This window comes from Anabrus simplex, chromosome 14 (assembly GCF_040414725.1).
Source record: "Anabrus simplex isolate iqAnaSimp1 chromosome 14, ASM4041472v1, whole genome shotgun sequence".
Lineage (NCBI taxonomy): Eukaryota > Metazoa > Arthropoda > Insecta > Orthoptera > Tettigoniidae > Anabrus > Anabrus simplex.
In genome coordinates, this window is record NC_090278.1 from 66,255,233 (window position 1) to 66,268,251 (window position 13,019).

Below are 13,019 nucleotides of genomic sequence, written 5' to 3' on the forward strand. Positions count from 1 at the left end.
AGCTCTGAATATCCACCAGTTTCTTCTCTTCGGCTGAACAGAGTTAATCACAAGTACAGGCACTTCATAGATTTTTTATAAGAAACTCTGTGGGTTTTTTGTTCCTGCGAACATTCCTGTTAGGAAATTGAACAATCTTAAACTAAAATGTTTCTGATTTGCAAATCATTCTATCCTGGATGAATCTACGCTAGGAGAAGACTACTTTTATTTTTTATTTTTTTGCTATGGGCTTTACGTCGCACCGACACAGAAAGGTCTTATGGCGACGATGGGATAGGAAAGGCCTAGGAGTTGGAAGGAAGCGTCCGTGGCCTTAATTAAGGTACAGCCCCAGCATTTGCCTGGTGTGAAAATGGGAAACCACGGAAAACCATTTTCAGGGCTGCCGATAGTGGGATTCAAACCTACTATCTCCCGGATGCAAGCTCACAGCCGCGCGCCTCTACGCGCAAGGCCAACTCGCCCGGTAAGAGAAGACTACTTGCCGACCTGCTACTATGATACAATTCTGACAATATGGGAAACAGTCTGCGGAATGAAAATATTAGTTTCAATAGATAAGTAGATGTAGATTGTCATTACTAGAACCCGGATTTCCATGCACTATCAAATCTCAAGATATGCATGCATTCGTGCACCATCAAATGATGGAACATGTGCAATAAACTGGAAAATATGCACTATCAAAATTTACTTCAACATGGTTATATTTTTACTTCCTTTTCAAACATTGTATAACGCCTAATTTCTCCAAATTTTCGTCATTTAAGTTTATTCCTTTATCTGACAGAACAATCCTGAACACAGGAAATTATCTTTCTATGTCACAAGAAGTGACAGGTTCATACTTAAATGAAGACATTTAGGAGGAAGTACATCTGAAGTTGTTTCTTTTCAAAAATTAACTTAGAAATTCCTTTGCTCAGTCCATTTAGACACGAGGTCTCTTCGTAGATTTTTAACGGATGGCACGACACCAACACTTCTCATCACAGTCCAATACTAAATTACAATTTTAAGCATGTAAGCGTGCTGCTTTCGAACTCCCTACTTTTCTCAATTATTTTGGCCTCAGACGTGTGAACAGTGAGAGTTCGGGGTAAGAAATTCCAGAAAAACAAAACAGGATTCAGTATAAAAGTCAAGGTTCATAAGCTGCTATCTCAGTAATGCGGCGTCGCAGTAATGTGATTCAAGTTTTGATTTCTTCGTCTAACAGATGAAAAAATAGCATTTAGTATTGCAAAATGTAGGGTTGAGTTTTTACTGGGACACCTTATTTCTAAGAATTAGAAGGGTTGACGCGAGGTCTTCCCGCTTATGTTAATGTTTAATCAAGAAAAAGACAAGAAAGTGCTTATGCATCTAACTTTGGTTGATAAGTAGTATGACTGAAATTTCTTTCTCTCGCAATAATAGACAAAAAGTGTGGATGTACGGTCCCAAATTCTGCAAACCCATGTTTAAAAATGGCACTATCATGCATGTTAACATAATATATGCGTCAAAGTCAGAAGAAAAGTCATATAATTCAATATAAATAACCAATTTTTTTCAAAAATTTTCAAAATATGCATTATGCATGAATTTTTTCCCGAAAAGGCTAAAACATGCAAACATGCGCAGAAAAAGTACGGTTGTTTGGAATTGATTACTCATAAAACAAATATCTGCAAAGTTACAGAAGTTTAAGCAGTTTATTTAGGAACATACATTTGCATGGAAATCCGGGCTCTAGTAATTACCAACTGGTGGTTTGAAAACGTCGGGTGCACAATGTGGATATCAAAATGGGGAACAGGAGTTTGACTACTAACTATAAGGGATGATCAAAAGTTTTCATTCAACGGCCGTACAGTCCTGAATCGGGATGCCAATCAGGCAAAATTGTCCATCCCACCGACGCACCAGGTTGAAGATCTCTGTGTGGTAAAACACCGTGTTCTGCTGCATATCCTTGTCTGACAGGAAGCATCGAAACTTCAAGGCATTTTTGAGGGGACCGAAGGCGTGATAATCGCATGGGGAGAGATCAGGACTATAGGGCGGATGCTCCAGTGTCTCCCACTTGAGTTCGTGTACCTTCTGTGTGGCCTCCCAGGTCGACCGGTGTCTTGTGTCGAAACGCGACCCTCGCAGAACTTGATGCACCATTCCACAATGGTAGTTTTCGACAGACATGCTGCCCCATACACAGTCTTCATTTTCCGATAGATGTCAACTGGTGTTTGTCCTTCGGCAACCAAGAACAGAATAACAGCACGTCGATCTTGTTTGGATGCATTTGGTAATAACGTGCCATAGTTCACAGGGCCACAATTAACGCACGCACCTCGGCACGACACGACTGCCACACTAATCCCTTTGCCTACATGTCCGTGCTTGTACACCTGCATCAGACTCGCGCTACACTGCATGTCCGCTACAGCAGCGTCCTCAAATGGATCACACCTTATCACTACAAAGTTTTCATTCTGTACCCTGAAGGGATGCGGCAGGCCCTCTCTCAGGCCACAGAGATTTGGGATTGTAATTTGCAGTGCAGGCTATGGCATGTAGTTGCACAGTCGGGCAGAGAAAGTCTGGTGGAGGAGCTGTGATGATCCGGGCATTGCTTTCATGGACACACTACAAAATGCATTTAGGTAATTTTTTCAATTAGTTCCTTTTCTGGTATAACAATCCCTAGAAGCTATCCGGTATCTGGACGTTACTGGAAACAAAGCCCATCCCTTCATGTCAACAGTGTTCCCAGATGGTAATGGTCATTACCAACATGACAGTAACTCGAATGACAGTAAATTTGTTTAATGCCGTGGCCCTCAATCAGTTCTATTATTATTATTTTATTTTTTACTTTTTTAGAATTGGCTTTACGTCGCACCGACACAGAGGTCCTATGGCGATGATGGGATAGGAAAGACCTGGGAATGGGAAGGAAGTGGTACAGCCCCGGCATTTGCCTGGTATGAAAATGGGAAACCACGGAAAACCCTCTTTAGAGCTGCCGATAGTGGGGCTCAAACCCAATATCTCCCAGGTGCAAGCTCACAGCTGTACGCCCCTAACCGAATGGTATTATTATTTATTTATTTATTTATTCATTCACTGGGGCCTTTGAAGACTACGTTAAATCTTGTTACATTTGGCAGCGAACTCTGTTTTCTTTTGAGCCCAGAATTCCCTCATTCTTTCTGAGTGGGCCTGCTTGTGTTTCTTTGTACGTGCAGAAGTGCACAGACCTTTCCCAACCACCACAAATTGATGGCTCATGCTCAAGTGAAATGAGAGATTCTACCCCCGAACTCGGCAAGTAAATCAGAATTCCTACCCCATTTCTTCCCGCTTGCATACACATGCTATTTCCTTTGAATGGAAGACCAAACAGCCTCCTTGACTCATCCAGTCGACCATGATGTCATACCGTGTTATCACTGTCAGTGTATCTTGTGACATGAGAAACGTGCTTACTAATCTCAAAAAATCTTATGAGACATGTCTCAGATTCCAAATATTGAAAACAGCATGTCCTTGGTTCTTAAGTAATAGTTTCCTATTGCTACGAACACAAAGGTTTAGTTCCTCCCATCGACAATATATTAAAACAGCTCCATTTGATCAAATTTGAAATTCTGTTAGTTCGCTAAAACTCTATCCCTTTCATTTTCACATACAAAAGAAAATGTAGGTTATATTTTAATTTGAATTAACAGGATGTTAAATACAAAATGTGTGTGTGTGTGTGTGTGTGTGTGTGTGTGTGTGTGTGTGTGTGTGTGTATATATATTGGATCAACCATTTTAGCATACCTACATAACAAAGAAACAGGCAGAAATTTTGCTATTGGTGAAAGCTTATTCCTGACCAAAATAAGCCATCACTCTAATATCGAGATTAGAAGAGAGTGAGGATTGATCGAGACCAGACTGGATAGGAAAAGTGATGGAAGGAGACTGGGCACATGTACATGAAATAACTGCCATATTCAACGAGAGCTTCAGGGACACTACGTACCCATCTGAATAAATAATAAAAGAATTCATAACATACCTTGTTTGCTGACATCCCTGGTTTTCTTTCTGTGGGATCTTCGGTTTCTAGCTTTCATCACGTCCGAAAGGAGTGGTGAGTCACTGTTTTCTCCATTCTCCATGGAGCTTGTTTGGTTTTCATCATTGAAAGTCATCCTAGCTTTAGCTGCCCTCTTTGCCTCCTTCCTCAGTAAGTTTTTCCTTTTTAACTCACGCCGATATTCTAAGTCGGCGAGAGAAAAGAAATATTGTTGGAACATTTCTGGTTCAACTTTGGCATATTTCATCAGCTTTTTCAAATTTATTGCATCAACTGTGGCACTGCAATGACGTGATGAGTTTTCTTCACCCAGGTTGTCTTGCACAAGTTCCTTTAGACCGTAATTCTTACCACTTTCCTTTCTTGCTGGAAATATATTTTGGCACAGAGGATGTGTATCTACTACACCTAGGCAAACCTTTCTAAACTCTTCCATCAATGAAAGTTCTGACAGGTCTCGGAATAGTAAGGAACAATCATGAAGTCTGCCGTGTGTGACCAATACAACACTCTTATTAGCACTTTGGAGGAACTTCAAGAAGTCTTTCCAAGCATCCGCCTTTGACACAGTTTCAACTCGCTCTCCTTCAAGATAAAGAACACCATCTTTCTTAGATAATCCTGTTCGTTTTGCAGTCTTTTGTGAAAATGCAAACGTGGGACACACATATCTTGAAAAGCTTTTCTCTGCAAAATGAGCCCCTATTTGATATACTTCCATGCCTGTTTGTAAACCTGTTCCATTAAAGTTGAAGTACACCATTGTACAATCAGGAAAGTGTTGACTTCCATTAGGATTCTCATCATTCTGAAGACTATCCTTGGTTGTCATCATCTTAGCTGGAACTGATAAAAGAGTATCATTAATAATAATAATAATAATAATAATAATAATAATAATAATAATAATAATAATAATAATAATAATATATGGTTCATGGTGTGGGTTACTACACTACGTCCTCATCTGTGAACCATGGGCAATGGCTGAGTGGCCTCTTAAGCGCTCCTCAGAGTCGGTATACCAGTTGCTATGGAATGGGAGTGAATATCTCGGACATATTCTGAGTCTCATGGCCATCCTTGCGCTCATGTAACTGGAACTATACAATCCACCAATGCTCCCTAACCTGTTAGAGAAAAGAATTTTCACTGAACACTCCCATTTGACAGGTGAGGGAATCCTTGGAAACAACTTGGTGAATGAAGTGGAATTCAAGTAGGAGCTATCACTATTAATGGGGCTTATGAAAGGAAGTAGAACTGGCTGAGTCAGCAAAGGAGATGCATCTGGATGTGTTGGGAATTAATGACATTCGGGAATGAGAAGATAACGAGGAAGAGATAGGAAATTATGAAGTGTACTTGACGGATGTTAAAAAGGGAAGGGCAGAGTGTTGGGAGGACTGTTCATCCGGGATACTATAGCATGCAACACAGTCACGTAAATGAGCGAATGATGTAGGTAGATTTGGCAGTTGGAGGAATTAGGACGAGAAATGACTCACAAGTCAGTGTATTCACCATGTGAGGTTGCAGGTGAGAATGAAGTTGACAAGTTTTATGAAGCATTGAGCAAGATCGTAGTCAGGGTCAACAGCAAGGATAGGAGAGTGTTAATGGGCAATTTCAATGCGAGACTTGGAAATTGAACTGAAGGATGCAAAAGGGTGACTGGTAAGTGTGGGGGAAGATATGGAAGCTAATAGGAATAGGAAACATTTGCTGGACTTCTGTTCTGGTATGGGATTAGCAGTTGCAAATATATTCTTTAAGCATAAGGCTATTCACTGCCACACATGGGAAAGTAGGGGCACGAGATCCATAATAGACTACAGTATATTACAACCTACTTCAAATTCAGGAAATCTGTTAGGAATGCGCAGGTATTCCAGGGTTTTTTTTATGATACAGACCACGCTGTGACCTGTAGTGAACTAAGTATCTCTACGCCTACGGGATAGAGAAAGTGAAATCTGTCTGCAGATGAATAAGTGTAGAAAATCTCCAGGATGAGAAAATTAGACAGAAGTACATGGATATGATTAGTAAAAAGTTCCAAACAAGGACAGTAAGCAGGATCAGGAAATAGAAAGAGAATGGGTGGCATACAGAGATGCTGTAGTTTAAATAGCAAGGGAATGCATAGGAATAATACTGTGTCTAAAGATGGGTAAAAGCAAACATCTTGGTGGAATATTAAAGTGAGAGCAGCTTGTAAACATGAAAAGGAAGTGCACCAAAAATGGCTGCAAACAAGGATGATGCAGACAGGAAATTATATATAGAGGAAAGAAATACAGTGAAACAAATAGTTCTTGAATCCAAGAGAAAGTCATGGGAAGATTTTGGTTATAACCTGGAAAGGCTAGGTCAAGCAGCAGGGAAACCCTTCTGGACAATAATTAAGAAGGGAGGGAAAACTAAAATTAATAGTGTTTTTGGTAAATCAGGCGAACTCCTAATAGATCCCAGGGAATCGCTGGACAGGTGAAAGGAATATTTTGAAAATCTAAATGTAGCCTAAATGGAAATTTTCCTGGTGATGTCACAAACAACCAAACTCATGGGGAGGACAGTGATGTTGGTGAAATTACACTTAAGGAAGTGGAGAGAATGGTAACTAAAATCCCCGCTCATACAGGAATAGATAAAATTAGACCTGAAATGGTGAAGTATACTGGAAAGACAGGGATGAAATGGCTTCATAGAGTAATAAGATCAGCATTGAGTGTTTGTAAAGTACATTCTGATTGGACAAAAGCAGTATTTGCACCTATCTATAAGCAAGGGAGCAGGAACTATTGACGTATCTTATTGATAAGTATACCGGGCAGGGTGTTCAATATCATCTTGGAAGGGAGGGTGCAATCAGTGGTTGAGAGGAAGTTGGATAAAAACCAGTGTGGTTTCAGACCTCAGAGGGACTATCATGATCAGATTTTCAGTATGTGCCAGGTAACTGAAAAATGCTACGAGAGGAATAGACAGTTATGTTTATGTTTCGTAAATCTGAGGAAGGCTTATGACAGAGTACCGAGGAAAAAGATGTTTGCCATACTGGGGAGGTATGGGATTATAGGTAGTTTATTAAAAGCAATCAAAGGCATTTATGTTGACAGTTGGGCTGCAGTGAGAATTAACAGAATGAGTTCTTGGTTCAGGGTACTTACAGGGGATAGACAAGGCTGTAATGTATTTCACCTTTGTTGTTCATAGTTTACATGGATCATCTGATGAAAGGCATTACGTGGGAGGGAGGGGTTCAGTTAGGTGAAAATGTAGTAAGCAGTTTGGCCTATGCTGACGACTTGGTCTTAATGGCAGATTGTGATGAAAGCCTGCCTGGAACTTGAAAATAACCACAATGGTATGGTATGAAAATTAGTCTTTCTAAGACTTTTTTTTGTTTGCTATTTGCTTTACCTCGCACCGACACAGATATGTCTTGTAGCGATGATGGGACAGGAAAGGCCTAGGAATGGAAATGAAGCGGCCGTGGCCTTAATTAAGGTACTGCCCCAGCATTTGCCTGGTGTGAAAATGGGAAGCCACGGAAAACCATCTTCAGGGCTGCCGACAGTGGGGTTCAAACCCACTATCTCCCGATTACTGGATAATGGCCGCACTTAAGCGACTGCAGCTAACGAGCTTGGTCTTTCTAAGACTAAATTGATGTCAGTAGGTAAGGAATCCAAGAGAACTGAATGTCAAACTAGGAATACAAAACTGGAACAGGTAGATAATTTCAAGTATATAGGATGTGAGTTCTCCCAAGATAGTAGTACAGTAAGTGAGAGTGAATCATGGTGCAGTAAAGTTAATGCAGTGAACTCACGGTTGTGATCACAAGTCTTCTGTAAGAAGGAAGTCAGCTACCGGATAAAACTATCTTTACACTAGTCTGTTTTTGGACCAGCTATGCTTTAGAGGAGTGGACTCATGATATCTTATTCATAAGCTAGAAGTAACAGACATGAAATGAGTGAGAATGATTGCTGGTACAAACGAAGGAACAATGGCAGGAGAGTACTAAGAATGAGGAAACAGAGGATAAGTTAGGAATGAACTCAATGGATGGATGATGCTGTACGCATAAACTGGCTTCGGTGCTGAGGCCTTGTGAGGTGAATGGAAGGGGATAGGTTACCTAGGAGAATAACGGACTCTGTTATGGATGGTAAGAGCAATAGAGGGAGACCAAGACGATGGTGGTTAGACTCAGTTTCTAGCGACCTGAAGATAAGGGGTATAGAACTAGTTACAAATAAAGTATTATGGCGGCAAATAGTAAATTCACAGAGGCTTGCAGACTGAATGCTGGAAAGCATAACAGTCTATAATGAAGATGTATTATATAATTATGTATTATTAACATCAAAATTGAGGAAAAGCAACTACAATGGTATGATCATGCACAGCGACGAGAGCAGCAGAATGTGGAGAAAGAGTTCACATTACAGCACAAAATGTGGGCTATATTTAAAACAGATAGAAGTTTTGCTATTGGTAAAAGCTTATTCCTGACCAAAATAACTAACCAATAGAAGATCACCATCAGTCTCTAATATCAAGATTAGAAAACAGACAGGTTGGATAGAAAAAATTATGGAAGGAGACTGGGCACAGCTACATGAAATAATGCCATATTCAGGGAGTGCTCCATGGTTACCGGTGCTGCATATCCCTGGATCTTTGAATAAACAATCAAAGAATTTAGAACATACCTTGTTTGCCGACATCTGGAGTTGCTGCACTGGTTTTCTTTCTGTTGGATCTATTTTTTCTAGCCTTCACCCTGCAAGGGAGGAGTGATGCACTGCTGTCTTCTCCACTGAAGTTCATCCTAGCTTTAGCTGCCCTTTTTGCCATCTTCAAATGATACCGATATTCTAAGTCAGAGAAAGTAATGAAATGCTGTTGGAACATTTCTGATTGAACATTGGCATATTTCATTAGCTTTTCCAAATATATTGCATTAACAGTGGCGTTGTGTGATGAGTATTCTTCACCCAGCTCATCTTCCACAAGTTCTTTTAGTTTGTATTTCTTTCCAAGTTCGTATCTTCCAGGAAACACACGTGTGCACAGCGGGCGTGAATCTATTACACCTGCACACACCTTCCTAAACTTGATCATCAGCGACAGTTCTGACAAATCACGGAACAGTAAGTCACTAGTATTGAATATGTTATGTGTGACCAATACAACACTATTATTAGCACTTTGGAGGAACTTTAAGAAGTCTTTCCAAGCATCCATCTTGGACACAGTTTCAACCTGCTCTCCTCCAAGATTAAATATACCATCTTTCTTAGATAATTCAGTTGGTTTTGCAGTGTTTTCCCTAAATATTCCATTGGGACACAGCTGTCTTGTAAAGCTGTTCCCTGCATAATGAGCCCCTATTTGAAATATTTCCACGTTACTTCCTAAACCTGCTGCTTTCAAGTCGACGTACACCATTGTGTGATTAGAAAAGTGAAGACTTCCGTTAGGATTCTCTCTGTTCTGAAGGCTGCCCATGGCTACGATCTTCTTAGCTGCAACTGAACAATAATAATATTTATTCTTCCTTAAATAAGTGAGGTTGACAAACTGACAAAGAATATCATAAAATATAAATTTAGTACCTAATCTAATTACAATACAGAATCAAAAACAATAATTTTATTGATAATGTAGAGAAAACAATACTTAGTCACAAAGCAGCAGCAGATAAATTACTTTAACTGATTTAATTAAATGGGTGGAACGTAGAGGGGATGCCTTAAGATCGATAGAGGCTTCCAATGTGTGTATGCACAGCTCACGATGGTCTCATTTGGCCTAGCACACGGGGGCAAAACGCTGGCACCAGGAATGAGTAGGCTGGAAAATTTATAATGTCCAATAATGGACCATTATAATGGTATTACAAATTTACTCATTCGGGACAAATAATTCAGATTCCCTATGGGAATCAACATCTATAACATCTGATGGCCAAGCAGGCATCAATTTTTGGTAGTGCATTGGCACTGCCGGTGGCTTCAAGTAGCCTACACATTCTTTCACTCCACCCACAGGGGAGATAAAGTGTTCCAATAAATCAAAAAGATATATATATAGCAGCATGATCTACGTTCAACAATATGGCAGCCAATCCAGCACACAACATTACCATATCATGTCCCATGTCACAAGATAACACCCAACTGTAAAGATCTACGTTCAACAAAACTGTTGCCGATTTAGCACACAATTTTATGGCCATAAATATTTGCAAGTTATTTTTGTTCCTGAACATCAACAGTTGGTAGGACTAGCCCCGCGCTTCTGCTAGGCTTAGGCGGGACCGTTAGGAGTGGGCAGAGCTTGCTGTTAGATATTCCCCACCGTTTCGTCAGTAACGCTCATGACGTCGGTGTAACAGGTGCACCCCTCCACTGCATAACGCATAAATATAAAATTTCTTGCTCGTGAAGGAGTGAGAGTGGCGGAAATTTGCCAGAGATTAACTGCACAGTTTGGCGATCAAACATTGTCAAGGATGCGTGTGTGTGTGTGTAAGGAGTTACATAAAATAAATTTCATCGTAAAGTCCACCTAGTTTTAATAAGAAATGTCAACCTTGCACCAATATGACGTTCTTTACATCTTCTCACTGGATTCCCTACACGTGCTCGTTGATCGTCTTTTTTCTGCTACAAATAACATTATGCACTTCATTATCAGCTTTTCCGACGCACCTGAATGCTGCATGTCAACAACACCCTCAAGAAGAACTTTAACAACAAGCTTTACTGTATCGTCTCATGTGTATGATTTTAATTTTGTTCATCAACAGCTTTTGAATGTTCGTACTTGGAATAATCTGGAACATACTCGCTATTTTGGTTGACGTGTTCGGCAACCCAATTTATTTTTATGTGTTGTTCTGTCCTTGTCTTTTTTGTGCTTTTTTCTTAAATACCTTACGGCTGATGATGTCTACAAGTTAGACGAAACATGTCCCGTCATAGTTCATAATGTTGTTTAAATAAATAGACAATAAACTTATGGTATTGTAAAGGTGGAATATTGACTTAACCTAAAAGTATGTGTAAGGAGTGGCAGAAGAAAGGGGAGGCAGTACCAGTGAAAGCCAAGACTCGACTGTCAGCTGGCAATGTTCTTGCAAGCGCTTTTTTCGATCGGCGAGGCATTTTGCTGATTGATTTTTTGCATGAGCAACGCACATTCAATGCTGCTTACTACTACAAGTTGTTGAACAAGGCGAGGGTTGCATATTGCCGCAAAAGACGAGACCAACCGATTCGACAATGCGCGGCCCCATACTGCAGCTCTAATTGTCTCCAAGCTACAGGAAATGCACTGGACTACAGCCCGGACTTATTACCAGGCTGCGATTTCCATTTGTTCGGACCACTTAAAGAAGCTCTAGGAGGGCAACGATTTGAAGATGACGAGAGTGTGGAAGACTTCATGCGCAACTGGCTGGTGACACAACCCTGTTCTTTTTACGATGAGGGCATCAAAAAGCTGCCCATATGCTGGGACAATGCATTTCCAAAGCAGAAAACTATGTGGAAAAATAAATTGTAATTGCCTTGTATTTTTCAATAAATGAATTTAAATAAAAAATAAAATCTTTTTTATATTTGATCCCCCCTTGTATTATGAGAAAAATTCTGTTGCTTTGGTGACATTAACGTGTGTAAGAAGCTTTGCTGTGACTTAGACAAAATGCCAGTCAACGACAGTGCAAACCCGTTTAAAACATGGCGCTATTTGTACCTACTGTGTACAGAAGGCAGAGTTCTAACACACGGGATAACTTAAGGAAGAAGATGACAAATGCTGGTTGTCTGGTTACCACGCTGTCAGTTTTTTATCTGCCCAAAATTATCTATGCTAAATTGATGATGCTCATTTCGGGTTGACCCCCGGCCCAAAAACACATCCATATTAAAAAAATCTGGCCTGGTATGAAAATGAGAAACCACAGGAAACCATAATCAGGGCTATCGACAGTGGGATTCGAACCCACCATCTCCCGAACGCAAGCTCATAACTACACGACCCAAACTGGTCGGTAGAATAACCTTCGCCAGTCTGAGTGACTCAAATGGTAAAGCGCTGGGCTTCTGAGCCCATATTGACGGGTTCGATCCCGGCTCAGTCCAAAAGTATCTGAAGGCACTCAAATGCTCCTGCCGCATGTACGTAGATTTACTGACATTAAGAGAACTCCCTTGGGACAAAATTCCGTCAACGTGCAAAATCTGTAAAAGTAGTTCATGGAACATAAAATCAATAAGATTATTATTATTTCCCCTGGGAGTCAGGGCAGTAAATAACACCCACGGTATTCCCTGCCTATCATAAGAGGCAACTAAAAGGGGTCCCAAGGGCTCTTGAATTGTGAGCATGAGTTGGCGATGAGGGGGCCCTCAGCTGAGTCCTGGCATTACTTTCACTTACTTGTGCCAGGCTCCTCACTCTCATCTATCCTATCTGACCTCCCTTGGTCAACCTCTTATTCTTTTCCAATCCCAACAGTATTACGTACGGAACAGTAGTGTAGCTGGAATCGGCCGATGGAGGGGGCGGGGTGTTAAGAGTTCCAAAATGTTGATAGAACACAATAAAGGTGGTTGTGCATGTGTGGTGTGCGCGTGCACATGCAAGACTTGTCATTATAAGGACACTGACACAAGTGAATTATGTTGATATTCAGCTTGCAGTAAACTATAAAATCTTACATTAAAATACAGAACAAGAACAATACCATCAAGGTCAACAAAGTTTACAGTAAATGGTATGTTCAGTTTACAATCTAATATCCAACTTTTGAGGCTTCTTAGAGAACAGATTCAACAGATCTGTTGAGTCTACAGTTTCTGCATTTTTTTTTAAACTTTCATGGAGGGGGATGTTCTAATCCCCAGTAACCCCCACT

The 13,019-nt window shown here is 40.5% G+C and overlaps 1 protein-coding gene across 3 annotated transcripts in view; it reads right to left on the reverse strand.

Annotated features, from left to right (window-relative positions):
• The window catches only part of LOC136885443 (uncharacterized), a 79,712-nt gene that overhangs the window by 50,836 nt on the left and 15,857 nt on the right, over positions 1-13,019 (reverse strand). For 2 of the 3 annotated variants that reach the window (XM_067158002.2, XM_067158003.2), the window contains exons 2-3: positions 8,803-9,624; positions 4,055-4,921 (exon numbers count right to left, since the gene is read on the reverse strand). In XM_067158002.2, the coding sequence (XP_067014103.2) occupies positions 4,055-4,921; positions 8,803-9,601 (1,666 nt within the window). In that variant the 5' untranslated portion in view covers positions 9,602-9,624. Of the gene's footprint in view, positions 1-4,054; positions 4,922-8,802; positions 9,644-13,019 lie in introns of those variants that run through there. The other variant, XM_068230424.1, reaches the window with a different exon arrangement.